The sequence below is a fragment of the Sceloporus occidentalis genome, unplaced genomic scaffold (genome assembly GCF_023333645.1).
Source record: "Sceloporus occidentalis isolate IW3139 unplaced genomic scaffold, rSceOcc1.0.p SCAF_162, whole genome shotgun sequence".
Taxonomy (NCBI): Eukaryota; Metazoa; Chordata; class Lepidosauria; order Squamata; family Phrynosomatidae; genus Sceloporus; species Sceloporus occidentalis.
The window spans coordinates 1,863,055-1,890,309 of record NW_028317142.1 but is presented as its reverse complement, the minus strand read 5'-3'; the positions used below and the strand labels follow the sequence as shown (position 1 = coordinate 1,890,309).

General features: G+C 39.7%; 2 protein-coding genes across 2 annotated transcripts; one reads left to right on the top strand and one right to left on the bottom strand.

The window, feature by feature from the left end:
• The first annotated feature begins 785 nt into the window (after positions 1 to 785).
• LOC149279565 (mitochondrial inner membrane m-AAA protease component AFG3L2-like) lies at positions 786 to 16,365 on the top strand. The gene is made up of 17 exons (XM_089501063.1): positions 786 to 938; positions 1,060 to 1,153; positions 6,354 to 6,431; positions 6,641 to 6,786; positions 7,244 to 7,396; positions 8,380 to 8,454; positions 8,969 to 9,093; positions 9,221 to 9,491; positions 11,759 to 11,896; positions 12,520 to 12,673; positions 13,458 to 13,565; positions 13,651 to 13,776; positions 13,910 to 14,020; positions 14,442 to 14,557; positions 15,345 to 15,545; positions 15,759 to 15,953; positions 16,123 to 16,365. Exons 1-17 carry the CDS (start codon positions 786 to 788, stop codon positions 16,363 to 16,365), a joined length of 2,487 nt encoding a protein of 828 aa, XP_089357189.1.
• Positions 16,366 to 18,531: 2,166 nt separating this feature from the next.
• LOC149279564 (tubulin beta-5 chain) lies at positions 18,532 to 26,008 on the bottom strand. Its single transcript, XM_089501035.1, has 4 exons — positions 25,952 to 26,008; positions 23,337 to 23,445; positions 19,794 to 19,904; positions 18,532 to 19,595 (listed from the first exon to the last, which is right to left on the bottom strand). Exons 1-4 carry the CDS (start codon positions 26,006 to 26,008, stop codon positions 18,532 to 18,534), a joined length of 1,341 nt encoding a protein of 446 aa, XP_089357161.1.
• Between the last annotated feature and the right edge of the window lie 1,247 nt (positions 26,009 to 27,255).

Genomic DNA, 27,255 nt, shown 5'->3' with positions numbered 1-27,255 from the left:
ACCAGCACCTAAGTTACACATTATGTCAACTTTGTCCCCAAACAGCTGAACGTACGCCGTTTTTGTCCCATAAAGACCTCTCCCTCCCAATCTATCCTATCTACCCCCTCTCCCTCCCAATCTATCCTGTCTACCCCCTCTCCCTCCCAATCTATCCTATCTACCACATCTCCCTCCCTATCTACCACATCTGCCTCTCTATCTACCACATCTGCCTCCCAATCTATCCTATGTACCCCCCTCTCCCTCCCAATGTATCCCATCCACCCCCATCTCCCTCCCAATCTACCCCCTCCCAATCTATCCTTATCTACCCCTTCTCACTTCCTATCTACCTCTTCTCTCTAACCCCCTCCTAACTTTCTAACCCCCCCTTTGAAGTTCACTTACCTTGGGCTTGTCCAGCGGTGAGATTGCGAGGTCTCTGTATCCCTGGTTCTGCCGGCTTCACTGCTGGGCGCCGGATATGACGACATATACCGGCGCTCGGCTTGAAATGCCGGCACTGCGAACCAGGAAGAGGCCTCGCGGTCGCGGAGAAGAGTGAGAGGCGCCGAACGGTTGCTGAGAACTTATTCCTCAGCAACCGCTCGGCGCCTCTAACTCTCTCCTCCGGGTCTATTTAAAAAAAAAAAGACGGCGTTTCAATTGGGGGGGCACACAGGGGGGCACAGCATGATGTAGGGGGGGCCATGGCCCCCTCTGGCCCCCCCCTGCCGACGCCACTGCTGACATGTTCTCCCAACTCTATGTTCTCCCAACTCTATGCACTTTCTTCTGTCTAAATGGAATGGGTTAAAGCCCGATCAGTGACGGTTGTTATGGCAACAGCACTGACGCAGCTTTGCATTAGAGTCATTTTTATTATCCATAAATCTCGATGCTTCCTGAAACAGCTGATCGATAAAACATCTCCTGATACATACATCGCTTCACCGGTATAATTAACAGAACTCTAGATCCGACGTGAAGGTATTCTAGCCACAATGCCTGTAATTGTTTATTAAGGGTTAAAGTGTTTCGGAATTGTGCTTTCAATGAAGTTCTTTAATGTTCTAGATCCACGCCCCAGGAACCACTGCAGACAATAGTGCGCTGCTGGCCGACGTTCTTGCTTCTTATAGACGGCTCCTGTGTTCCCAGCCTCCCAAAGGTACGGTCGGGAAAGACAGAATCGCGTCCATGTTATATACATATCTGTATCAAAATGTAATTTTACATACCTGGCAAATGTCCCTGATTGCTGGGGACAGTCCCTCTTTTGGGCCTGTATCCTTCTTTCCTCCCGATTGTCACTCTTTTCCTGGAGAGCAAAATGTTCCCTGATTATGAATGTATCACAAAGTACCACAGCCCTAAAAGTAACATTAACCGGGGGTGGGCTTATAAACGGATTTGGGTAAATAAAATGCCTTACTCTGTTACATAACTAACTACATAGAGGATAATAAAGCAAGAAAAAACACCTTCACGTGAATATAAATGTATAAAAATAAAGAAATATATATATACCCCTACAAGTTCCGCAGCTCCCAAAACAACACTCCTCACAAGTGTACCACAACGGTATATCAACAGAAGGGGCGCATGAACATGTGGGAAAAAAAAAAATACAATACAATAGTGTAATAAGTTCAAAAAATGTTGTGTAGTGAATAATATATTGCACTCACAAAGGTTACCTGAAAAAGAGGCTCATCAGAAAAAAGCCTTTCTTCATACGGTCTGCAATGCAAATGAGAAAGCCACAAATAGTGCAGTATTGTCAAACGAATATTTAATAAGAAAAAAGCGGATTAACTCACAAATAAGTTGGCAAAATGGTGATGTTATGCAAAAGCGCAATATAAGGATAAAAGTCCAACGGGTAAAGAATGTCCGTGTAGCACAAACTCGATCTCTCGATCTCAACGCATTTCGCCAAACTCCGTTGGCTTCTTCAGGAGAAAAGATATTAAAATACAAATGTATATAATAAAGCTGCACCATTTGTGGCTTTTTTCTGATAAGCCTCTTTTTCAAGTTACCTTTGTGAGTGCAATATATTATTCACTACACAACATTTTTTGAACTTATTACACTATTGTATTTATTTATTTTCCACATGTTCATGCGCCCCTTCTGTTGATATAACTACATAGAAGACTCTGATTGGCCAGTTCGAACGTTGGCCTATGAATTTATGACATCACAATACAAAATGATTGTAACCCAAATTAAAATGAAGTCATACTTTGAGCAAGCGATCAGAAAGCAAGTAGATGTTTATCTACAGTGCGGTCTCCCTGCTTCACCCCAGGTTGTGGTGGGCATACTCTGGCTACTAAGCGAGTTGCCCTCCCTTTTCCTTCTATTTCTACTTGAAGGAATGTCCGCTTCTAGCATCGTGTGATAGACTTATCAGTTACTATAATTGTTTAAGGCTTATTATCCTATAGCAGCGGCTACAGTGCCTTGAAAAAGTATTCACCCCCTTCTTGGCATTTTTCCTCTTTTGTTGCGTTAGAACCTGAAATTAAAATGGATTCATTTGGAGTTCGTATCATTCGATTTACACGACATGCCGACCGTAGATGTAAAATATTTTTATTGTGAAACAAACAAGAAATAAGACAAAAAAAACCCAGAAAACCTGAGCGTGCATAACTATTCGCCACCCCGGAGTCAAAACTAACTACAGCTGCAAGTCTCTTGAGGTACGTCCATGGGTGTAGGAACACCTAAAAATCTGGGGGGGGATAGCATTTTTCCCTATCAGATGCCCCCTTTTTTCTCCCCATCAGATACCTCTTTCCTCACTATCCCCTACCCCACTTTCTCAATAAAAAGTACAATAATATGTAACTTGAAACACTGGTAAAAATAATGTACGTTTAATACATAAAATATTGAAAAATTGAACAATAGACAAGCATTTCCTTGGGCCCCACTCCACGCTCCCTAGCATGCAATCACTCCCTCCACTACCACACCAAAATAAATTTGCCACACTGACTGCAGATCAGGGGAAGACAGTGAGAGTTAGTGCAGCCTTCCCTCCCTCTGACCCTACCGTGACTTTGAGTGGTCCCCCCCCCCCTGTAATCATCCCCAGAGTCCCTTTGTCCCCTAATTCACTAAGCCATACCTCTCTTTTACTTACTCCCTGTAGTTCAGGTATAGATCAAATAAACAACACATATAAACAGCACTTTCATGTATAGATCAACTGAATAAGACGTTACAGATCAACAGAATAACACAAACCCAGCTTTGCAGGTATAAATAAACTGGAAATCACATGTAAACTTGTATAGATAAAACCCCCTAAATTACAGGCATAGATCACAGGTTGCACCCCCAAAGGCAGGGTCCTTATCCTGCTGGAAGGTGAACCTCCGTCCCAGTCTCCAAAAATCTGGAAGAGGTTTCCCTCAAGAATTTCCCTGTATTTAGCGCCATCATTCCTTCAATCCTGACCAGTTTCCCAGTGCCGGCCGATGGGTGATGAGAGGTGATGGGTTTCTGCCAAAAACCCCAACTTTAGTCTCATCTGACATCTGAGTACCTTCTTCCATACATTTGGGGAGTCTCCCACATGCCTTTTGGTGAACAGCAAATGTGTTTCCTTATTATTTTTTTATTTAAGCAATGGCTTTTTTCTGGCCGCACTTCTGCCCAGCTCTGTTGAGTGTACGGCTTAAAGTGGTCCTATGGACAGAGTTATCTTTGGTCTCTTTGTTGTCTCTCTGACATATGGTGTGTTGCCATATTCGGATATAATGGTGCTCCGTTGGAAGTTTCAGATTTTTTATTTTTATATATATATAAATATATATATATATACGATGTCAAAAAATAGAGTATTGCAGAGTATGCGGTGATACCTTTTTTATTGGACTAGCATAATATTAAAAAGACAAGCTTTCGAGAGTTATCCTCCCTTCATCAGGTCCGAAGCAATACTAATCAACATGATAGAGGTTACAACTTTACAACAAGTGATGGTATAAGAGAAGGGGGGGGGTTGAGTGGGGTGTCGTAAATAATAGGTCTGGAGGTGAGAAATGCAGAGAGGTAGAGAGATAACCCAGGGACAGAACAAATAAACTTAGGGAAACCCTAAAATCCCTAAGTTTATTTGTTTACCCTTGCTCAGTGGTGTTGCAGACTCAGGGGCCTTTCAGAACAGGTGTGTGTATTAACCCCTTAACGACCTTTGCCGCTTCAGGACCGTCATGGAAAAACGGTCGCTTAACGACCTTTGACGGTCCTGAACCGTCAAAAAAATAAGCTTAGAAAGTGATCAACGATCACTTTCTTCGCTTAAATGGCGTTACTGTAATGCCTCGATGTCGAGGCATTCAGCAAGGCCGAGATCGGCATCGGGGGCCATGTCTGGCCCCTCCCCGGGGCGTCAACAGCCGCCCCGCGGACGCCCGTTTGAAAAGCGTTTAGGAGGCGATCAACGATCGCCTCCTAAACTTAAATGGTGTCGCTGGAATGCCTCGATCAGGAGGCATCCAGCGACACCAAACACTTACCTCTGGATGGGCTGTGATGGCGGCGGCCCGGGAAAAAAAACAATAAAGATGAAAGAGTTCGCTAGACGGTCTCCTGACCCTCTAGAGAACTCTGACTCCACTTGCAGGTTGAATACAGATACTGCACTCAACCATGCAAGTCAATGGAGCCCAGCTTTCTAATCACAATGTGATTAGTAAAATATAAAAAAATTAAAAAAAAAAAAATGTGCTAACATTTAAAAATAATTATGCAGTGATGTCACTAGATGAACCATCCAGTACCAGCAAAATGTGTAAAAAAAATATAAAAAAAAGTATAAAAAAAATAAAATAAAAAAATAAAGTTTATTATTTAGAGCAAGTGCTAAGATTTCTCAAAAATATCAACAAAGAGTTAAAATAAAAGCACTTCAAATACCCAAGGGGTGTCTAATATAAAAAAAAAATGGCTGATGGGGTAAATTGGAGTGGCCGAGCTCAAAGATAGGGCATAGGTACAGACTTTCCAAAATGGACAAAAAAAGCGCACTTCCCAAATGTGGCATTTTAAATCTCAAACAACACGACAAATCCATGCATGTCGGGTATCACTGCACTCAGGAGATGTTCCTGAACACACATTGGGGTGTTGTTTGACAGTGGCATATACCAGGACCTGTATATCTATAACTAAAGTACAATTTGTGTGAAAAAAAATTACTATTACAAAGTTTGACAAAGTGTAGTTGTATAATTGGTGCATGGAAAGGGTTAAAATAACAGCATTTGGAATACCTTGGGGTGTCTAGTTTTCAAAAATATATGGTTTGAATGGGTTAAATTGAGTTAACTGGCTTCAAAGATGTTCCAAAGAGGAGATGGAGGCAGAATGACCAGATTTGTTAAAAAAGATTTGGAAATCATAAAACGCTGCTTGTACTTATTGCCCTATAACTTACAAAAAACAGCAAAAAAACATAAAAACATTGGGTATTTCTAAACTCAGGACAAGTAGTAGAATCTATTTAGCTAGTTTTTTTACTTGCTTTTTTAGGTGAGTAAAAGATTTTTCAAATAAAAGTCATAAAATGTGTTTTTTTTCAATTTTTCACCATGTTTTTTTAATTTTTTTTATAGTAAATAAGATGATACGATCAAAATAATGTATCTGAAGAAAGCCCATCTTGTCCTGAAAAAAACAATATATAACTTATGTGGGTACACTAAATGGGTGAGGAGAAAATTACAGCTGAACACAAGCATCACAAAAGTATTAAAACAGCCTCGGTCCCACAGGGTACAAAACGAAAAATGAGCCTGGTCCTTAAGGGGTTAAGGGGTTAAAGTCCACCTGTGTACAGTCTAACTAATGTGACTTCTGTAGGTAGTCACAATATTTAGTAGAATTATTTATTTTAAAGTTATTTTCTTCATTTTACTACACTAATTTTTAATACACTATTTCGTGTATGTCCATTACATGAAATCCAAATAAAAATTCATTTTAATTTCAGGTTGTAATGCAACAAGATGGGAAAAATGCCAAGGGGGGGGGGGTGTAAATACTTTCGCAAGACACTGTGTGATTAATGACCGCCTTGTCCTAAGCCCACCTGCCTTCTCCTAATGCGGCCCAATCCAGTGAGATTCAGTAAAAGTGGAGAAATATTCATATTTATCGAGCGCTTTGGATTCAATGCGTTGAAATGGATGCTACACATAAGGGCCATATTGATGTATTTTTATTATTGATTATTTGGATCTGTAAGGCACACGTGCATAGTGCTGTAGGATATGTGAGTTTTTATCAGCAATATTATGTTTATCATCATCACCATTAACAGTTTATATGCTTACTGTTTATTTCAGGTTTTGAGAAATATTTCCCCAATGGGAAGAATGGCAAGATAGGAAATGAAGACAAAGGAGCGTCCAGTGAATTGAAAGGTACTCCTTTATGTGTAAATGTGCTTAGCATTGTGCTGGTCTTCAAATGGTTAAGAGAATCATCAATCTTTGAACAGAATCACACAATAAGAAGGCTTTGTATTTGTTTTGTCTTTACGCATATATTCTGTTTAAATGTTGTTATGATGCTGATGTAATCTACACACTATGACTTCATAGAACTCTAAACTTCATTTTTTCCCATATAGATGCTAAAAGTAATGAAAATAATACAAAACTCAATGGGAATCAGCAATCCTCTGGTGGAGGAAGTGATTCAGGTGGAGGTGGCAAGAAAGGTGGGAAGGGGGGTGGAAAAAAAGAAGACTCCACTTGGTGGTCAAGACTGCAGAAGGTCTGCGTTGTTTTTTTTAATATTTTTTATTTTTTTTAAATACTTGTAGAGCAGAAACCTGCTGAGATGAAAATCATGAAACCTTAGTTCCTGCTTACTGTTGTGCTTGCTAATAATTAAAGATGCTGTCCCACCTACCCTGCAGAAATGAACACTTTAAAGCTAAATGCAGAATTAGAAGCCTTGTTCCTACGATTTACTATTCAGATGAAAGCATAAGATAACAGATCTGCTAAGGGTTGGTTGCTTAGCATGCGGGGTTCATATAAATGTTTTGTAAAAGCGGAACAGCATCTTTACCAGAGAGGTGAGAGACCATGCAACGCAACCACCTCCTAAATGTCTAACGTTCCATACATTTATGTGTAGGCTATGGTTGACATTCTCTCGTATTATTCAAGTAAGTTGTGTTTTGTTTGTTTGTTTTTAAATGTTTTCTTCTCTGTTTGATTGACAGGGTGAAATCCCATGGGATGACAAAGAGTTCCGATTCTACTTCATGGCAAGCGCTGGTTTTTGGGCTGTCATTACCTATTACGTTTTCTTTCGGAACTCTGGAAGGGAAATCACGTGGAAGGATTTCGTAAATAATTACTTATCCAAAGATGTGGTGAGTGAATAATGCTAATGTCGTGTAACACATGGATGTGTATAACCCTATGTGTGAAGCGCTTCTTTTTAAGATGCACTGATTCGCAAGCAGTGAAATACATTGGCGTCCACGCATTAAAAAAAATCCAAATACTATTTTGGTGGCTAGACTGAAATTTGTTGATTTGTAATGCACTCCTTTAACCCCCTGCAACAGAAGGATTAACTCATCCTAGGCCAGTATAATTGAACATCGGTTCTTTCTTTAGCGAGGATGTAAAGTGGGTGAAGGGTACATGGTATTTAAGTTCTTTTTTTAAGCAAGTCTTGTTCCAGCTGAGTGATAATGTCATTGAACCTGGCAGCTGGCAGTTTAGGTTGAGTTTAGTGAATAGCTTCTAGGGAAAGCAGTACGCTTTTTTTTTTTTTTGCATATGCTCAGTAGTACTATTCTGCGACAGATAGGGTAATGCTAGCTGAACGCTGGTTTTCAGGGGAAGCCCAGCTCCCGTTGACTTCACCGAGAGTGCTGCGGTGTACGAGTCGGAAGAACGCTTGAACTTCCTGGTCTCACAACTACAGAGTGCTTACAGAAATGTTCTCAAAGTAAAATGTATGGAAAAACCCTCTGATATGCATTAAACATTGGGACTGTTTCCTTAACATCACTGTTTTTTGCTCGATTATAAGAAGACCCCCAACATTTGAATATTAATTAAGGGGAAAAAAGAGAAAAAGCCTGAATATAAGACTACCCTATAGGAAAAATGTTTTATTAGTAAATATTAATTCACATATAAACTGTTTTTATATTTTACATATTTCATGCTAGGAAATAAGTGGGGGGAAAAAACGCAACGAAGACTATCCATTCATATACGTTATTCAATGTCATTTAGAGGTTACACTTTTCTGCCCACCATCGTTCGCTTTGACTTCCGGTTGTAGTGTGAGAAGTTTGTGCTTAGAAATCTCCTACATTTTTTGTTGTTGTTGAAACAGGTGGATCGCCTGGAGGTGGTCAATAAACGTTACGTGAGAGTCATCTTTACACCAGGAAAGACGCCTGTTGATGGGGTAAAGCTTGATTTTTGTTAACATTTCAATGTATATCATTTTTTTTAATTTACTTTTGATATGATCAAGGAAGCAACGCAATGGAAAGAGGGCACATGGGTGGGCATCGTAACAAGCCCGGGGAGTGCGCGGCGGTAGCTCCGGGCAGTGCGCGGCGGTAGCAACACAATAGAAAGAGGGCACATGGGTGGGCATTGGAGCATGCCTAGGAGCACATGGCAGTAGCCTGGGGACTGCATAGATGGTTGATTTTAAACATAAGGCAGAATAACTTAAGCTTAAGAAACCATGGCTATTTTGTTGTCATTGTCAACCAAATATTATTTATATTACAGGGTATTTATTTTTTACTAATTTAACACCAAAATATCTTGCGATCCACAGTGCTATGAGGGGCATCTCTTGAAAGTGTAATTTGGCGATAGTATGTCACAGTTTTGCTGCCGTTGACATGAACGGTTCATGAACGTGATGTTTTCTACTTTTGTGTTTTTGTCTTTTTTTTGTTCTATAGCAGTATGTCTGGTTTAATATTGGCAGTGTGGATACTTTTGAGAGGAATTTGGAAACTTTGCAACAAGAACTTGGTATTGAAGGAGAGAACAGATTACCTGTGGTGTATGCAGCCGAAAGTGATGGGTAAGATTAGACACTACGAGCTGCCCTCAATGCGTAGTAGGGGTAATAAGCAGTAGTAAGGGGTAATAAGCCGTCTCTTATGCATTTACTGTTATTGTGTACTTTAATCGGCACATCTTGTTTTCAGCTCCTTCCTTCTAAGCATGTTGCCTACAGTCCTTATCATTGGGTTTCTCCTGTACACCCTAAGACGGGGCCCGGCCGGTGGAAGGCCTGGAAGGGGAATGGGGGGACTTTTCAGTGTTGGGGAGACAACTGCCAAAGTGCTCAAGGATGAAATTGATGTGAAGTTCAAGGACGTGGCTGGATGCGAAGAGGCAAAAATGGAAATTATGGAGTTTGTCAATTTCCTCAAAAATCCAAAGCAGTATCAAGATTTGGGTGCCAAAATTCCAAAGGTATACAAAGTGATTGAACTGATAGCAAGTTTAACTTTACTGAAAGGGTGGTAGATAAATGGAACACCTTTCCAGCACCAGTGGTAGAGGTTAATGCAGTGAAGGAATTGAAACATCCATGAGATAGATAGATAGATAGATAGATAGATAGATAGATAGATAAATATATATATATATATATATATATATATATATATATATATATATATATAAGCCTGGCTTCTACATTTTCTTAACCCCTTCGCGACCTTTGCCGGTTCAGGACCGTCATGACATGAAGGTCACTAAATGACCTTTGACGGTCCTGAACCGTCAAAAAGTAAAATAAGCTTAGAAAGTGATCAACGATCACTTTCTTCGCTTAAACGGCGTTACTGTAATGCCTCGATGTCGAGGCATTCAGTAACGCCGAGATCGGCATCGGGGGCCATGTCTGGCCCCTCCCCGAGGCGTCAACAACCGCCATACACTGTATGGCGGCGGACGCCCGTTTTAAAAGCGTTTAGGAGGCGATCAACGATCGCCTCCTAAACTTAAATGGTGTCGCTGTGCGGTCACAGCCGCAGCTGCCGGTGTTCTTCGCCATCAAGCAAGATGGCGGCCGCCCTGTAAAAGAAACGAACAAGTTTTTAAAGTTCGCTAGATGGTCTAGAGAACTCTGGCTCCACTTGCAGGTTGAATACAGGTACTGCATTCAACCATGCAAGTCAATGGAGCCCAGCTTTCTAATCACAATGTGATTAGTAAAATATTTAAAAAAAAAAAAAAAAAATATGGAAAAAAAAAATATGGAAAAAATTTAAAGTGCTAACATTTAAAAATAATTATGCAGTGATGTCACTAGATGAACCACCCAGCAAAATGTGTAAAAAAAAAATATATAAAAAAAAAAAAGTATTAAAAAAATAAAATAAAAAAATAAAGTTTATTATTTTGAGCAAGTGATAAAATTTCTCAAATCTAAACAAAGAGTTAAAATAAAAGCACTTCAAATACCCAAGGGGTGTCTAATATAAAAAAAAATGGCTGATGGGGTAAATTGGAGTGGCTGAGCTCAAAGATAGGGCATAGGTACAGACTTTCCAAAATGGACAAAAAAAGCGCACTTCCCAAATGTGGCATTTTAAATCTCAAACAACACGACAAATCCATGCATGTCGGGTATCACTGCACTCAGGAGATGTTCCTGAACACACATTGGGGTGTTGTTTGACAGTGGCATATACCAGAACCTGTATATCTATAACTAAAGTACAATTTGTGTGAAAAAAAATTACTATTACAAAGTTTGACAACGTGTAGTTGTATAATTGGTGCATGGAAAGGGTTAAAATAACAGCATTTGGAATACCCTGGGGTGTCTAGTTTTCAAAAATATATGGTTTGAATTGGTTAAATTGAGTTAACCGGCTTCAAAGATGTTCCAAAGAGGAGATGGAGGCAGAATGACCAGATTTGTTAAAAAAGATTTGGAAATCATAAAACGCTGCTTGTACTTATTGCCCTATAACTTACAAAAAACAGCAAAAAAACATAAAAACATTGGGTATTTCTAAACTCAGGACAAGTAGTAGAATCTATTTAGCTAGTTTTTTTACTTGCTTTTTTAGGTGAGTAAAAGATTTTTCAAATAAAAGTCATAAAATGTGGTTTTTTTTCAATTTTTCACCATGTTTTTTTTTTTTTTTATAGTAAATAAGATGATACGATCAAAATAATGGTATCTGAAGAAAGCCCATCTTGTCCTGAAAAAAACAATATATAACTTATGTGGGTACACTAAATGGGTGAGGAGAAAATTACAGCTGAACACAAGCACCACAAAAGTATTAAAACAGCCTCGGTCCCACAGGGTACAAAACGAAAAATGAGCCCGGTCCTTAAGGGGTTAAAGGCTTCCATATATTAGACTTCCATATATTAGAAGGCTGGTTAATGGGCCAGATGTTATCTGCCATCAAATTTTATAAATTGTTCTAATATATGGAAGCCTTTAAGAAAATGTAGAAGCCACCTTGCCAAAATGCCTTTTTACTTGCACTGAATTCATGATTTCTGTATGTGTAGTACCATTTGTTTTTAACTGTCTCTTCAATGGGCACAAGAGACTTGCAGGAATATCAATTATTTTATTTCTTTATATTGTGTTTACAAGAAATACTCAGTAGTTAGAAGCCGCTTAACAGATACATACGTTACTTTTTTATGTATGGGAATACTTTTTCTATTTTGGGCTTTTTATTATGACTTTTTTTCTTTTTTCTCAGGGTGCGATTCTTACTGGTCCTCCCGGAACTGGGAAGACACTCCTGGCAAAAGCCACAGCAGGAGAAGCTAATGTACCTTTCATCACGGTAAACGGCTCTGAGTTTTTGGAGATGTTTGTCGGTGTCGGCCCTGCCAGGGTAAGTCCTAAGGTCTACATGTGGCTGTTCGCTCATGTCATGCTAGTAGAGTCATTTTATTTGATCTCCTAGCCGCATAAAGCAAGGGGAACTGACAAATGGGAATCCCCTTTAGAAAGAAACAGAAGGTTGTCACTGTAATTTAGGGTTTTACTAAGCGTCTTCAGTGTCAATTAACCAGTGCAAGCAATTTGTCTTTGAAAGCCAATTAGAAGTGCTTGTGCAGGGAATTAGATGTAGCCAATAGCTACTATTTATGGCACAGTCATCTTGAAAGCTGACTGTTATTGTCCTATTTGAGGAATACGATAAGAAAATGGACATAAGTTTTTTGATTAAAGTACTCTTCTGTTATTGACTGTGATCCAGGGCTTGGCCCTTATCTTACTACAAGTATCTGAGAATAGGATCTGATCAACGGCTCGATAATCATGTCAAAATAGAAGAGTTTCTTTTACAGGCGTCGAGGTGTGAACGTGTAAGATAAGTTCATATAGGTATGGTTGATACTTTCCTATAAAGTAAATTGAGGCGCCATATTTTTTGGGAACTGTTCTTTGAAAAACTCTAAAACCTTAAACCATGTAAGCAGTCTGTATTCTTTTATAACCTTCTGCTTGTAGGTTCGTGACTTATTTGTTTTGGCCAGGAAAAATGCTCCTTGCATTCTTTTCATTGATGAGATTGATGCTGTTGGCAGGAAGAGGGGACGTGGAAATTTTGGAGGACAAAGCGAACAAGAAAACACACTCAACCAGCTTCTGGTGGAGATGGATGGTAATTCTTCAATTAATAAATTCTCTTTAGTGTTTGTATTTTTTAAGTGGCTTAGCAATTCCTGAGAGCCAAGGGCACCATCCCCTGGTGTAACTTATGAAGTCCATAGAATGACCACATCTAACCTTTTATTGGGAATGGGTATGTAATATGTATGCTGCATGGAAATATCATCCTTCCTGTGTGTTGCATCTGATATAAGTCACTGTAGCAAGAAGAGGTGCCCTCCACCTCCTTCCACCGTCTGTAACATGCAGCATGACGGACATACATGCCAATTTCCTTACCAGCCCTTATTTTTCTCCAGCAGACAATTTGTATTTTAGTACCGCTAAACATCTCGTTAATTTGTTCACCATTACTCAGTGATGAGTAGCCTGCGGTACAATATGCTGAATACTTTATCCCAAATAATTGCAATGAAGGATGGTGGAGAGCATGGGAGGGCTGCCAGCCAAATGGTCCATTAATACAGAGATCCAAAGATTTCAGTAACCTCATTGTACTACGTACACCTTCATCCTGTCCAACCCAACACATATACCTGTGTAAAACGGTATTCCTAGTAGGACGCTCATGGTTTATGTGCTCCCCTACGTTCCTCGTTCTATGGTGGGCACATGGCTATATGTGAGAAGCTGCAACTAAAACACAAACGATGGTAAATATAATGTAAAAGGTTGTACATCTATGATGACCCCTCGGAACATCTCCACTATCCACGCATCTAAGTGTTTGCCAATATTTAATCTCCTTTCCATTTATTTGTATTACTCCTGCCTAGGGTTTAATACCGCAACTAACGTGGTTGTATTAGCCGGGACGAACAGGCCGGATATCCTGGATCCTGCTCTCATGCGTCCGGGCCGTTTTGACAGGCAGATTTATATAGGTAAGTGATATACTGTGGATCGCTGGTTGGGAAATATGTGCCGTGAGAAAGTAATGACAATGATCTGGTTTGTTTCCTATTCAAGGTCCTCCCGATATAAAAGGTAGAGCATCTATATTTAAAGTTCACCTCAGGCCTTTGAGGTTAGATGCATCCATAGACAAGGAAGGTCTAGCTAGAAAGATGGCAGCATTAACCCCTGGCTTCTCAGGTAGGATTTTTTTGTTATATTTTATATATATATATATATATATATATATATATATATATATATATATATATATATATATATATATATATATATATATATATATATATAATTTTATTTGTTTCTGTCTACTTAGGTGCAGATATTGCAAATGTGTGTAATGAAGCTGCACTGATTGCTGCCAGACACCTATGTGATGCCATAAACCAAAAGCACTTTGAACAAGCCATTGAGAGGGTTATTGGAGGTAAGAAGAACATGAACCTGTCTGCAGGTGCTGGGTTTCATACAGGGTAAGGGAGCAATGAGATGGGGTAGGTCTGGATAAAGGGCAGCCCACCCTTCCATCAGTCTCCTGATTAGCCCGTGATATCTTTGTTATTGGTAGAAGCATAGAATTTAATGGCAGATCAGAAACATTTGGTCATCTAGTCTGCCCGTTTTCCCTGATGTAAAGACTCGGACATTAATCAGTCCCTGGTCTTGTTCTAGAATCAGGAGAGTCGTGCATGTTTAACTCCCCTCACTGTTTTGCACTCTACCACTTCTGCTGGGTAGCCATTCTCTTTATGTTCTCAGAGATTATTGCATTTGTCCTTCAATGCGTGTATGAAATTGTATTGAGTAGCTCTAAAATATTAATTTAGGTGATACGTGCATTCTTGCAGGTCTGGAAAAGAAAACACAGGTCCTCCAACCGCAAGAAAAGAAGACAGTAGCTTATCATGAAGCCGGCCACGCGGTGGCAGGGTGGTTCTTGGAACACGCAGACCCCCTTCTGAAGGTAAACATTTAGCTCTAGTACATAACAATAAAATAAGTATTAGAACTGGCTGCTCTGCTGGCTGAGGACGTCCATTTTTATATCTTTTAAACATATATGCCATGGTATAATATACCTGAAGAGAGTCTGGGGATATAGGGCTTACGACAAGCAATTCTAATGCAAACCGGTATAAGTGGTGCACTCGTCACAGCAACATACTTATAATGTCCTGCAGCTAACCATTGATGTTTTTAGGTCATTTTTTTTTTTTAATGAAAAAAATTAAATACATTAAAATTATTATTATAAACTTTGATTTTTATTTTCTTTTTCAGCTTATCAGTTAGTGGAAGAATAAGTGTATTTTAAACTTTAGTTCTTTAGTCACTTTCCCTATTAGGGCAGACAGATTGTAATACAGATTATATGGTGGAATAAATGAATATCTTCCTTGGCCCTGAAACTCAATAAATTTTAGAGAGCTTGGAAATGGAGTTTCACGTCCACGTTCTAGATCATCCCGGATTCATGCCGAAAAACCATTTCACTATGCTGCTGTTTACGTCACTGCTGGATTTGGGTCTTAAGTCATATACTTACCCCACTGTAATGATAACATGTAGAAGCCATACTTTATTACAAACAGCAATTTAACTTGTTACGTTGCCTTTAAATGGAGTGCTTTATTACAGATTTATGTTTTCAGCTATCCTGTTACCTACACAATTCATTTATCAATCTAGGCTTTTTTCCATTTTTCATGAATTTTCATTGTATGTTAACAAGGTATGTTTTCTTCTTCTAGGTTTCTATCATCCCAAGAGGAAAGGGATTAGGTTATGCTCAATACTTGCCTAGAGAGCAATACTTATATACTAAGGAGCAGCTCCTGGATCGCATGTGCATGACTCTGGGCGGACGTGTTTCAGAGCAAATATTCTTTGGAAAAATTACAACTGGCGCTCAAGATGATTTGAAGAAAGTAACCCAAAGTGCATACTCACAGGTGTGTCTTTGTACTTTATTTCTTGTTCATCACTTTCTTCAAGGTCATTACGTGTCCTATGGAAAGTCCTTTCGTCATTGTCTGGTTTTACTCCTGGAATTGGGGAGGGAGGACCAAAAACTAGTATTGTTCTTGTTAGATGAAGTTAAATGTTTAAAGTCGGATTTGTAAGATGGTCAATTCAATTATACAAACCATGTGCTGTGTTTTTAGATTGTCCAGTTTGGAATGAATGATAAAGTTGGACAAGTGTCTTTTGACCTACCTCGCCAAGGAGACATGGTGCTGGAGAAACCTTACAGTGAAGCAACGGCAAGACTAATTGATGATGAAGTTAGAATACTTATTAGTTCTGCTTATGAGAGAACACTCCAGCTTCTTAAAGAAAAGAAGGCTGAAGTTGAAAAGGTGACTGAGAAATTGTAGCTATCATCTATGTTGTGACATGTCTTTCAGGGGTGGGCTTGCCCGGGCGCAGGGGAACAATTGTGGTCTCTGCAGATATTTTGATCGCTATATACCTCTTATTTTCGCATATCTGGACAGTGTCATTCAGTAACCAGTCTCTATCTTCTAGGTTGCCCTTCGTCTTTTAGACAAGGAAGTGCTTGATAAGAGTGACATGGTGGCGCTATTGGGTTCCAGACCCTTTGCAGAGAAGTCTACCTATGAAGAGTTTGTTGAAGGCACTGGTAGCTTAGATGAGGATACTTCGCTTCCTGAAGGTCTGAAAGACTGGAACCGAGACCGTGAAAAAGAGAAAGAGGAATCCACTGATGAACAGATTGCACGGCACATCAGTGGAGGACTGCCGTTCTAATTGCTTCGGTAGCGTAGTTAACAAATGGCACTGGATTTTCGCGGGAGTCAAGAAACCTCATAAAATAAAAACTCTCATTGAATCTGGAATGTAAATGATTATAAGGGTATGATGGAATAAGGTATGGTTTGTTTTTTTACAACCCCAAGTAAACCAAAATGCAATAGCTTTTCCAACGCAAAAAAAGATAAAAGGTATTTCATTCATGATCTCCAAAAAAATATTTTGCACTGTGTGACATGTTAACTAAAGTTGCATTTTTTTTATGGAGTTTGGAACTTTTATGTAGGAATGGCCCTCAAGACTGAGGTGCTTTTTGCATATATCCAAATCCACATGAACAGTTTTTTTCAAAAGAATATTTCCTAATTTGAGGACTGGTCCGTTTTAACTGCTCTCCAGAGGAGTTAAGTTTTTCTTCCTTTTTCCACCTTCATTTTAAGTCTCTTTCAATCCTTGTAACCCTAAAGATGCAAATAATATTGCACCGGGTTGATATTTGGCATATGTTTAATAAGAATAAAAAAAAAAAAAAAAAAGTATTTCCAGGTTAGCGCAGGTAAATGCAAAAGTCCAAATGATCTGCTCATCCGTGCCGGATTCTACTAAATGTGAAAGTATCTGATGAATTACTTTCCTCCAAGAGGGACTTACCAATCAATATTGTCCTGAAATGAAAACTAAAAACAAGGACAGCTGTGTGGACAACCTAATAGTAGTCATTAGGAAAATTCAATACTGGTCAACAAAAGACACATGAAATCAGAATATATTGTCTAAAAAGGGTTTGTGTATGAATTATTTCTATAGAATTCTCACACCCCGAATGTATTTTTTTTTTTTTAAATAAATATTTCAAAACAAATAAAAAAAAACAAAAAAAAAACCTTTTATTTTGTTGTGATTATCATCCTTGCAATGCTGCTGTTAATTTCCTTTACCAAATTACATCTCATGACATCTACAGTGGTGGAATATGTCAAAGAATGAGGTTTGGGAATAAGAACATTTGCTGTGAACAAAACTATTTGCAGCTTTTTACTTAAAATGTCCTAATTCTTTCCATTCAAGAAAGATTAAGAGGGATTTAATTTCAGTCTTCAGTCCAAAAGACATTTGAAGGGTACGGTTATTTTTTTTCCTCTTCTCTTACCAATACCTTGGCACGTGTCTGAACAGACATAAATGTATCTGGGTGGCTGCTGGTCGAGTCAAGAACTTTTAGGAAGGTTTTTTGAATGATGGACTTCCTACAGCTGTTTAATTGCAAACCTAGAAAAGGCTTAGATTTATTTCGGAGTATAATTTTAGCACAATTTTGATAGAAACACAAGTAATTGTCTTGCTTTGTTAAGCTGTTTCCATCATGAAGCATTCAGGCTCTGTTAGGTAGGTCTAGGTGATTATTACAAGCCAGGGGGGGGGGATTGTCTGTCCTCTGGCTGACCTTAGACATTTGTTAGCTACCCCTACCTTAAACATCATCGGTCATCATCATCGCTCATCATCATCGCTGTGTTTTCCTTCTGTCTCAACTCTTACTTCCCCAATTGTTCCTCATTCCATGCATGGAACATTTTCCATTCCTAATTTGTATCATTCTTCCAAGAATCCTCCGTCAATCAATTCATGCCCTACTTCCCCCTTATATCTGTAGCAGTATCATTGTCTAACTTCCCAATCCTACTCAGATGAGAAACCTTTTGGTAAGACTGTTAATGATTCACTTATTTAAAAAATTATCAAATTAAGCTGTTTTGAAAACCGCATTGCTGGTTTATACATTGAACCCAGTAAGTAGTACCTGCAATCTGTGTATCTTAAACCAGCACTGGGAAACCTATAATTCTACAGTAATGCAAACCAATAACAAGGGATATGTATTTATTAAAACTTTCAAATTTTCATCATACGTTTGGCAAAATGTAAAATACCAGGTACTAATACATTTGTCATAAGAGTAGCTACAAAACAATTCCAAATCTGTAATGTGTTACAAGATCTGTCCTAGAAGTGCAAATTTTCTCACACATCTAGTGCTACAAAAATGTAAGTTCATTTGCCGAAATGGCCTTCAAATCGTATAATTTAACAATATGGCTCTCAGATTTAAAACTTGTGTTTAGCACAATGTACTGTGTTGTTTTAAATCATATATTCATTGTCTTATTCATTAATTTCTTCTTCATCCTCTTCAAATGCTTCCTCCTCATCATTTGCTGTTGCTTCTTGATATTGCTGGTATTCCGAGACTAGGTCATTCATATTGCTTTCTGCCTCTGTGAATTCCATCTCATCCATCCCTTCTCCAGTGAACCAATGCAGGAAAGCCTTTCTCCGGAACATGGCCGAGAACTGCTCTGAGATTCTCTTGAATAACTCTTGGATTGCGGTGCTGTTGCCAATGAATGTGGAGGACATTTTCAAGCCACGTGGTGGTATGTCACAAACGGCCACTTTGACATTGTTGGGAATCCATTCTACAAAGTAACTACTGTTTTTGTTCTGGACAGCCAGCATCTGTTCATCTACTTCCTTCATTGACATTGGTCCTCTGAAGACCGTTGCTACTGTAAGATATCGTCCGTGACGTGGGTCACAAGCTGCCATCATGTTCTTGGCATCAAACATCTGCTGTGTAAGTTCAGGTACAGTGAGGGCTCGATACTGCTGGCTTCCACGAGCTGTCAGTGGGGCGAAGCCAGGCATGAAGAAGTGAAGGCGTGGGAACGGGACCATATTTACAGCTAACTTTCGAAGATCTGCATTAAGCTGGCCAGGAAAGCGTAGAGATGTAGTAACCCCGCTCATTGTGGCAGAAACAAGGTGGTTCAAATCTCCATAGGTGGGTGTAGTGAGCTTCAAGGTACGGAAGCAAATGTCATAGAGTGCTTCATTATCAATACAGTAAGTTTCATCTGTGTTTTCGACCAGCTGATGCACTGACAAGGTGGCATTGTATGGCTCGACAACTGTGTCGGAAACTTTAGGTGAAGGCATAACACTGAACGTGTTCATTATTCTGTCTGGATATTCTTCTCTTATCTTGCTTATGAGCAGTGTCCCCATTCCAGATCCTGTTCCACCTCCAAGGGAATGGGTAAGCTGGAATCCTTGCAAACAGTCACAGTGTTCGCACTCCTTCCTGACGACATCCAAAACGGAATCTACCAACTCTGCTCCTTCTGTGTAATGTCCTTTTGCCCAGTTGTTACCTGCACCAGTTTGCCCTATTTATAGAAAATAAAAAAAATCTTTTAGGTTATGTACATTTTTAGTGAGGGCTGAACTTGATCACTAAACAATTCTGGAGTGAGGACACATTAAGTTCAAGTGTATGTGTCTCTGCTCACACTAATAAGTTTTCCATCACATCACCAACATTCTCCATCTTCTACATCAAAGCAAATCATTATTTTAATACATACCAAAAATGAAATTGTCTGGTCTAAAGAGCTGTCCAAATGGGCCAGACCGCACACTGTCCATGGTTCCTGGTTCAAGGTCCACAAGGACTGCCCTTGGCACATACTTCTGAGCTGTAGAAACAATGAGTGTGTGTTTATTAAGTATATTATAATGTATATTATACGTAATAATTATAATATACTTTGGAATAATACCATGCGCTCATATAATTAAAGTATCTCCATCTTTTGGGGCCAGACTCTGATGACCACCAGTGATTCTAAATGGAATACTAAATAATCACAACAATACTAACAATAATCAGAATATATTTCCAAATGAAGAGATCGCGCTTTAAAAAGAAACACAGAACCCCAATAACGTTACCCAAGTATAGAGATAAGGAAGGAGAACATCTTAAATGAGCTTACGTCAAAATAATTTAAGGCTACTCTGTCAAAATTGTTAATTGTTTTGAAGCTAAACCTTACAGACATTTTTTTTTATTTTTTATTTCTTTTTTCAAAATGTATCTGCTGTATAAGTGAATTGTGATGCCCTATGTTATGTTAGTGTATGCACACATGAAAGGGTTAATCAGCATTAGCAAAGTCAGTCGAGCTATCGGTCATAAACAGACAGGTGTTTCCTGGAATCACAGATGGAAGCGACTGTGATGATCACGCTGTGTGGGTCGTCTTTGAACTGTGTGTACAGAAATTCCACCACCTACTTTTATTTTACTTTTATCCTGGAAATCCTGAAGTGCGGCTATCCGCTTTTGTCCTGATTTCTTCTACCCAGGCGGGAGGTAGGACACGGATGGAGAATGCATCGCTACTTATTTGGGGGTAGCTACAGTTCTCTGTTTGGTCATTGGGCAGCGGTTCCTAATCACATACTCAACACATGAAGTGGATCCCTTCTGATCAAGGGCTTGACTTTGTATCTCTTTATATACCCCCCCAAGTTATTTCTTTAGAATAAAACAAATGATAAGCTTTATATTTTCAGTAACCTATAGAATCCTTTGGACTTGCATTCTGATTTTATCTACAATGCAAACTTCAGAGTATATATGCCTCGGCTGACCCATCTCGGTCTCTGGCATGGAACCAAAGGCGGTTGCTTGCTGCTTTTTTGTATTTGAAAAACACAATTATGAATCTGTTCTATTTCACGGCTTGTTTGAAAAGGCTCTGCGCTGGACAGCAATGCATTCCAGTATATATTTACTTTCCAGAACGCAGCCGAGTCTCTTGGCAATCTATATGTAAATAACACAACAAGCAAAAACAGACTTAACACTGCCATAACTTAGCAGATCAGTCACCATCCAAGACGACCATTTTTTGTGCCCTTGTTATGATATTTGACATCACTTCCTGCGTAAAGCGTCTTTTGTCTCTTTTACATTGTGACTAATTCGCTGTAGAACTGGAGTGAGCCGAGCATTGTGCAGAAACAATAACAGTTCCATTTTTAGATGTGAAAAGCTACATTTCAGACATACCAGCAGCCCTGCCTTTCCATGTAAACAGCGGCGTTTTACTAGCAGAATGTTAACGTATACAAAACACACACATCATTTACCATTAATGCTCCTAATGGAGTATTGTAAAAACTTTGCCGTCTTCTTGGACAACTTGCCACATTCAACCTACAACTGATCCGAATTTATATACATAATTGTATATCTAGAAGAGTAATCGATGCAGGGGACTAGTCTCGTTAATTAATGACGTTAATGGATAACTTGTGTGCTTTCTTTAAAGGGACACTCCACCCATCACATGTACTTTAATGCATAAGAACGTCTCCTTTGCGGAGGAATTCAGCAGAATCCCCACTGTCCATTTCCCTTTTTCTCCGTCCCCCAGTTACTTGGGTTGCAGGAGATGTGCTCGTTTAGACACATTTTGTGCCGCTTGCACATGCAGTATACTCAGGGCCGCCAGCTGCGGACCCTCCTCGCACACGAGCACCAAGTGTTCCCATTGATTTCAATCAGAGTGCATTCCTGCCACTTTAGAGCGCTATAATTCTCCTTCCTGAGCTTTATAGAAGTCGGCGAGTCAGAGGTTGTGTGAGTTGTTCGCCGCTGTATTATTAATGATTGTATAATCCGAGTCTGGCTGAACTGTAAACGACTCGGTGTAATTTCTAACATTCCACTGGAAGCAGTTAGTGTTCACGATGAGAGTTGCTGTGCAGTGTCAAAGCCCCCATGGTGGCAGCACCTACCACTCATCAATGCGATGGAACGCACTGGTGGGAGTATAGCACGGTCCCTGGAGTACAGGCCTCCACCCATTTTGTAGACCCCTTGAAGTTAGCACTACTGACATCTGATGTCCATGACTATCATTATTGCTTTTGTTACCGCATCGCTTGCCGAGTTCTGTGGAAAACCATGATATAACCACACATGAGAACTAATTTCATATCTGCACAGTCGCATGGGGAGCGTACATGCAGAGGGGTCCTTCAGCACAGCCTACTGCTTCTCGATAGGACCCTCATTTTAAAGGTGCTGTTCCACCTACTATGCTGAATATATCACTTTTGCACCTAAGTTCAGGCTTAGAAACAAGTCCTGCTGCATGGCCAAACCATGCCCAGAAAAAAATTATTTAATCATGCAATTCTTTTGTTGCAAGGAGAACTTAATTGTCATGTGACATGAAAACAGGCACTGACAAGATGTTGCCATGGAAACTGAAACACTCATGTATTGTATGTGATTAAGGTTTATTTGCGTGACATGCTTGAGTGGAATTAAAGTTTGGTCTAAGTGGAACAGCATGCTTAAATTTCACAATTTCTCTCGACTCGCTGCAGGGGTTTTGCTTTATGGGGCAAATGTCCATGGGATTGGCTATACTAGGGCCTACAAAGCACCGTTTCCCAACTTTACCTCCAGAGATCCGTCAATGAAATGAATGGCTGTCAGCTCAGTGTGGGCATAAGGTGGCAGAGAAGGGCAACTGACTCAAGACTGTTCTGCTTTAAAGAATATGGGCCACTGCGAGAAGCCTTGTGGTGTGTTGTATTTCACAAATATTAGGATTCCTACAAAAATTATGACTTTTAGAAATAAGAAAATAAAGAAGAACGGGGTGAAGGGGCTGCACCAATGTAGAAAAACTAAAAATGTGTGCAAATGTTTTGCTCGTTTTGCCTCATGCAATGTATAAAGGAGCCACTGACAGGAAGTGTTCTGGGATTCACAGATGGTGAGCAGTCTAGAACAGTGGATGTCATAGGGTTTGGACAACGATCATTGCCTTTATAGACCTGTTAGTCTCACATACATACATGCATACACACGCTTACCCCAACACCTAAATACATGAACACATACCCCACACATAAATACAATTTATTTGGCTACATTGGCAGCTAGTGACCAGTGAGATGTCTCTAACAATACTTGGTAACAGTATGCTCTAATTTGTTTAGGTCTTGTCATTTTGTTCTCCAAAAAAAATCCTTACAATGCACCCCATCCCCAACTTGCCCAGCCCCTATCATGACTTGTCCTCATCTGGGGCTGTACTCACAGGATGATTCGTTGTAGTACACGTTAATCCTCTCAAGCTGTAGGGCTGAATCACCCACGTAGCTTCCTGCTGGATCTATGCCATGCTCATCACTGATCTCTTCCCAAAACTTGGAAGAGACAACAATAAAAAAGAGAAACAGAGAGAGAGAGGAAATGTATTTAGTACACAATTTGAGGAAGCAACTTGCTAAGCACAATGTAACATGGCCTGTCACAGTGATATATTGGGTTATGGTTAGAAAGGCTCACGTTTGGACCAATGGGAAGAACATTCCATTGAATTTGATGGCAATTTTGAAATTTCACAATATGCCCTAGGATTACCTGATAAATGAGATGTAAAAAACTCTAAGATGTGGAGCTAGAATCTAGCTATAACCATGTAAACAGTATGTAAAGGATATTGCTATTGACCTATAACATTCAGTACCGCTGAGTCTGCCATAAGTCTATCAGAGTTAATCATGTCTTTTAGCAATCTACTTGTTTTTAGGTATGGAAAACAAAAAATACAGCTATTTTCATCCTACCAACGTAATCAGATAAAATGCAGATTTTGGCTTTTTAAATCAAATTTTGACATCCGCCATTACAGTACACATAACGGCAGAATACATGTTGGTGCAAGAGACACAATACAATAAAATTGTCTTCATCAAGTGAAACAGTGGGATATTTCCATGGCATCCCTGCAGGCAGCCACCCAAGTGGTCCCATGCGCATGGACTTGTTAACATACCATCATTTATGCAGTTTCTCAATTATCAGCCTGGCCCTTTTTAGGTTCGGGTGCAAAAACTGAGGGCTGTTTGCAGAATTTGCACACTGGGCAAATATTGACCCAAATAATATTGGTTTATTGGCATTAATTGATGTCATTTTATTACATTCTGTGGTGGTATTGCAAAAATGAAAAATACCATTGTTAGGCACTTTGCTTCCTTCACCATACAGGAAGATCTGAACAGCCATGGTCCACCAGGGCAAGAACGAATGTCCTTTTGGACATTGGAATTTACTGACGGTTGCAAGGTCCCTCAATCATCCTACTTCTCGTTATTATTTATGCTAAGAAGAAACAAGAGTTCTGTTTCAGCTCAGAAATATTCCAAACTGTTATTACTGTAAACACATTCCTAGCCAGCAGGACTAAGGCGGTCTTCTTGAATTGTATCCATTGATTCCAACATCGAGTATGTTCTCCAGGTAATATTACCATCAATGTCCCGCAAGGGGTTTTACAAAAAAAATGTTAGGAATTTTGAAAACATTGCATCGTAATAAAATGTGCCCTTTATTTTTAGCAATTAACCCTGATGGGTCATTCATTAGGAGAACATGATATTTTGATCTTAACAAATGTTGTGGCTGTCCCATGCCAGTCAGTAGGAGGTGGGCGAAGAGCAGCTGGTAGCGTTCCTAGCATAGCAGAGCTAACCTAGGGCACTCCCTGCTCCACATGCTTCTGGGCAAGGGCATATATTGGGAAGGGGGTCAGAATTCCAAAAGCATGAGAGGCATTCATCTGCTAATGCTCACTGCCCACACGCTTCCTAGAATTTGAAGAATGATGTGAATAAACTCCTTGGTGAAATAACTTTAACCAGAAACAGAAAGCTTTAACGTTTCATAGGAATAGAGTCTGGGGAGTCACGTACAGTAACTATTTAAATATAATGTACTCGGGACAATTATTTTTACATAAAATGGCATATATATATATATATATATATGTGTGTGTGTGTGTGTGTGTATAATGTCATATATATATATATTAATAGAGCAGACATGGCCTTAAAATAACATTACATCTGTCTTTTGATAATTTTGTTGAACAAATGATTTGATTTTCTACTTGACTTGTAAGAGAATGATGTGGACCTTAAAAATGTAGCGGATAATGTTCCTCTTTTGTTTTTGGTTTTTGTCTGTTAAATATGCTCAGCCACTTAATCTTTTGTTATTTTAATGGATGACCTATATGCTGCAAAAAAAAATCAAAAAAAAATCATGTGCATGGTTTTGATGTGAAGGGGTTAACTTGGGCCAGTCAGTGACAAATGGTCAGTCCTCTGCAGGCAGAAGCCAGTGCTAGAAGTGAGCTGTAAGGAGGGGTCTTCGTGGCTACTCCTCAGCCCTTCCTTGTAAGGACACAGCTCACAGCCCCACATCACTATCACCCTCTATCACCAGGAAGAGGAAACACGCTTTTCCCCTTTTTTTGAAGAAAAAAAATATTTAATGAAACAATAAAATTGTGAACACACCCAACCATGAAGCTCTGGGGAGAAGTTCTAGAGGTTCTGAGTCTTTTTAGGACCTGTTGCTCAGCCAGAGCCTGTTTTCAGTTTTTTATCATCATTTGCTCCTATCATTAAAAAACTAGTCTAGCAGCTGACATTAACCCTTTTAGTACTCGTCACTTCAAGTATTAAGCGCACCTTGGAAGTTAAGAGGTTTAGTAACAGTGTAAAGGAATCACACAGTTTGTAGAGATCACATACTGTGGACTAGGAGCTCTTCTCGCCTTCCCCAGTGTTCTAGATTGCACAAGGCAACGTAACAAAGCGCAAGATATTCAGTGGAAACGCAATTAACAGGCACAGTGCTTACCTTGGTCCCGATCTGGTTGCCACACTGGCCAGCTTGGATATGGACAATCTCCCTCATGATATCTGTGAGCCTGCTGTCTGCACCTTTACTGATGTGGAGGAGAAGACAGAGAGAGAAGCTTTTGGTGAGTGAAGATCCTCCCTGCTGACGAATAACTCCAGGACTTCAACATCCACCCAGCACCCGGCCTGTGGACTGCCTCCACTGGGCTGGATCTCACAGTCAGTGGGACATGACACGAGTGGGTGGAGATACCAAACCTAAAAAAGATGATCATTACAGAAAATATTAGCATGTGCATGAAGATATGGAAGAACATGTGTGCTGTAACCAGCCTGATTAGCAATTCATATAAACAATGATCAGACAAAGTAGGAGATTTAAAGATACTTTTTCGAATCTCTGAAGATTTCAGTAACTATGAGATAGGTGACCTTATGGCAGTGAGCTACAGACCACGTTTGTCTATTTAACCCTTAAAAAAGAGTTTAAACCTAACTCATATTTCTAAGGTTAAATCTCCTCAATATATTGGAATAGGCATTCGGCTATCCATCTATATCTCATATAACTTCTGATGTTATGTTTCCATTAATTGTAGAAAACTATTACCCTGTATTTTGATTTTACTGTATTTTCCTTATTATTATAAATGTGTAAATATATAAAGAACAGAGAAATACCCGGCCATCTTTAACACAGGGAAAAGGGGCAGCTGCCCCGGCCCCGGCTTACCTTAGGGGTCCATAGCAGCTGTCCCCTGGGCATCCTCTACAGCTGCCAGGGATATGCTTAGTCTCCAATAGAGGTGCAGGTCTGTGGACAACATGTCGTTAAAGCCCCATGCCCAGCACCAGCTGGTGCACAGAACACAAAGAGGTTACTTGTGGAAAGGTTTGTTTTTGTGGTTCCAGGTACACCTGGGCTGAGGGGTTCCCTCTAGAGGACCGTTCCCAATGGCCCCATTATGGTTAAAGACAATCCTGACCGGCATTCTCGAGAAATGTTAAATACTGAGGGTCTCATTGAATTTTCTGGTGTTTCCTCCTTTCATTTGAACAACTATATTGTTTATTGGGATACTCCCGTGCCTCAGAAAGTATATGAAAATACTCTGTTACTGTTACTGCTTCCATGATGCGCTCCAGGGGGCACTCCGCAACTCATAGCAGGAGGCTGAGCTGACTTGGAGCCAGGATTCAAAAGTCCTAAACTGTTGGATTATGGTTCCCTAGTGTGGTCCTCGCTTGACACTCAGCTGTTTAGCGTTTTTGTTCCCGTCGGCTTGCTCAGTTTGATTGCTG

Excerpts from the sequence above, each read along its gene's own strand:
- LOC149279565 (XM_089501063.1), top strand. The coding sequence starts at position 786 with ATGGAATGGGTTAAAGCCCGATCAGTGACGGTTGTTATGGCAACAGCA. Across the intron at positions 9,094-9,220 it reads TATGCAGCCGAAAGTGATGG|CTCCTTCCTTCTAAGCATGT; the intron begins GTAAGATTAGAC and ends TCTTGTTTTCAG. Across the intron at positions 14,558-15,344 it reads ACGCAGACCCCCTTCTGAAG|GTTTCTATCATCCCAAGAGG; the intron begins GTAAACATTTAG and ends TTCTTCTTCTAG.
- LOC149279564 (XM_089501035.1), bottom strand. The coding sequence starts at position 26,008 with ATGAGGGAGATTGTCCATATCCAAGCTGGCCAGTGTGGCAACCAGATC. Across the intron at positions 23,446-25,951 it reads GCAACCAGATCGGGACCAAG|TTTTGGGAAGAGATCAGTGA; the intron begins GTAAGCACTGTG and ends GTCTCTTCCAAG. Across the intron at positions 19,905-23,336 it reads GTACTACAACGAATCATCCT|CTCAGAAGTATGTGCCAAGG; the intron begins GTGAGTACAGCC and ends TTGTTTCTACAG.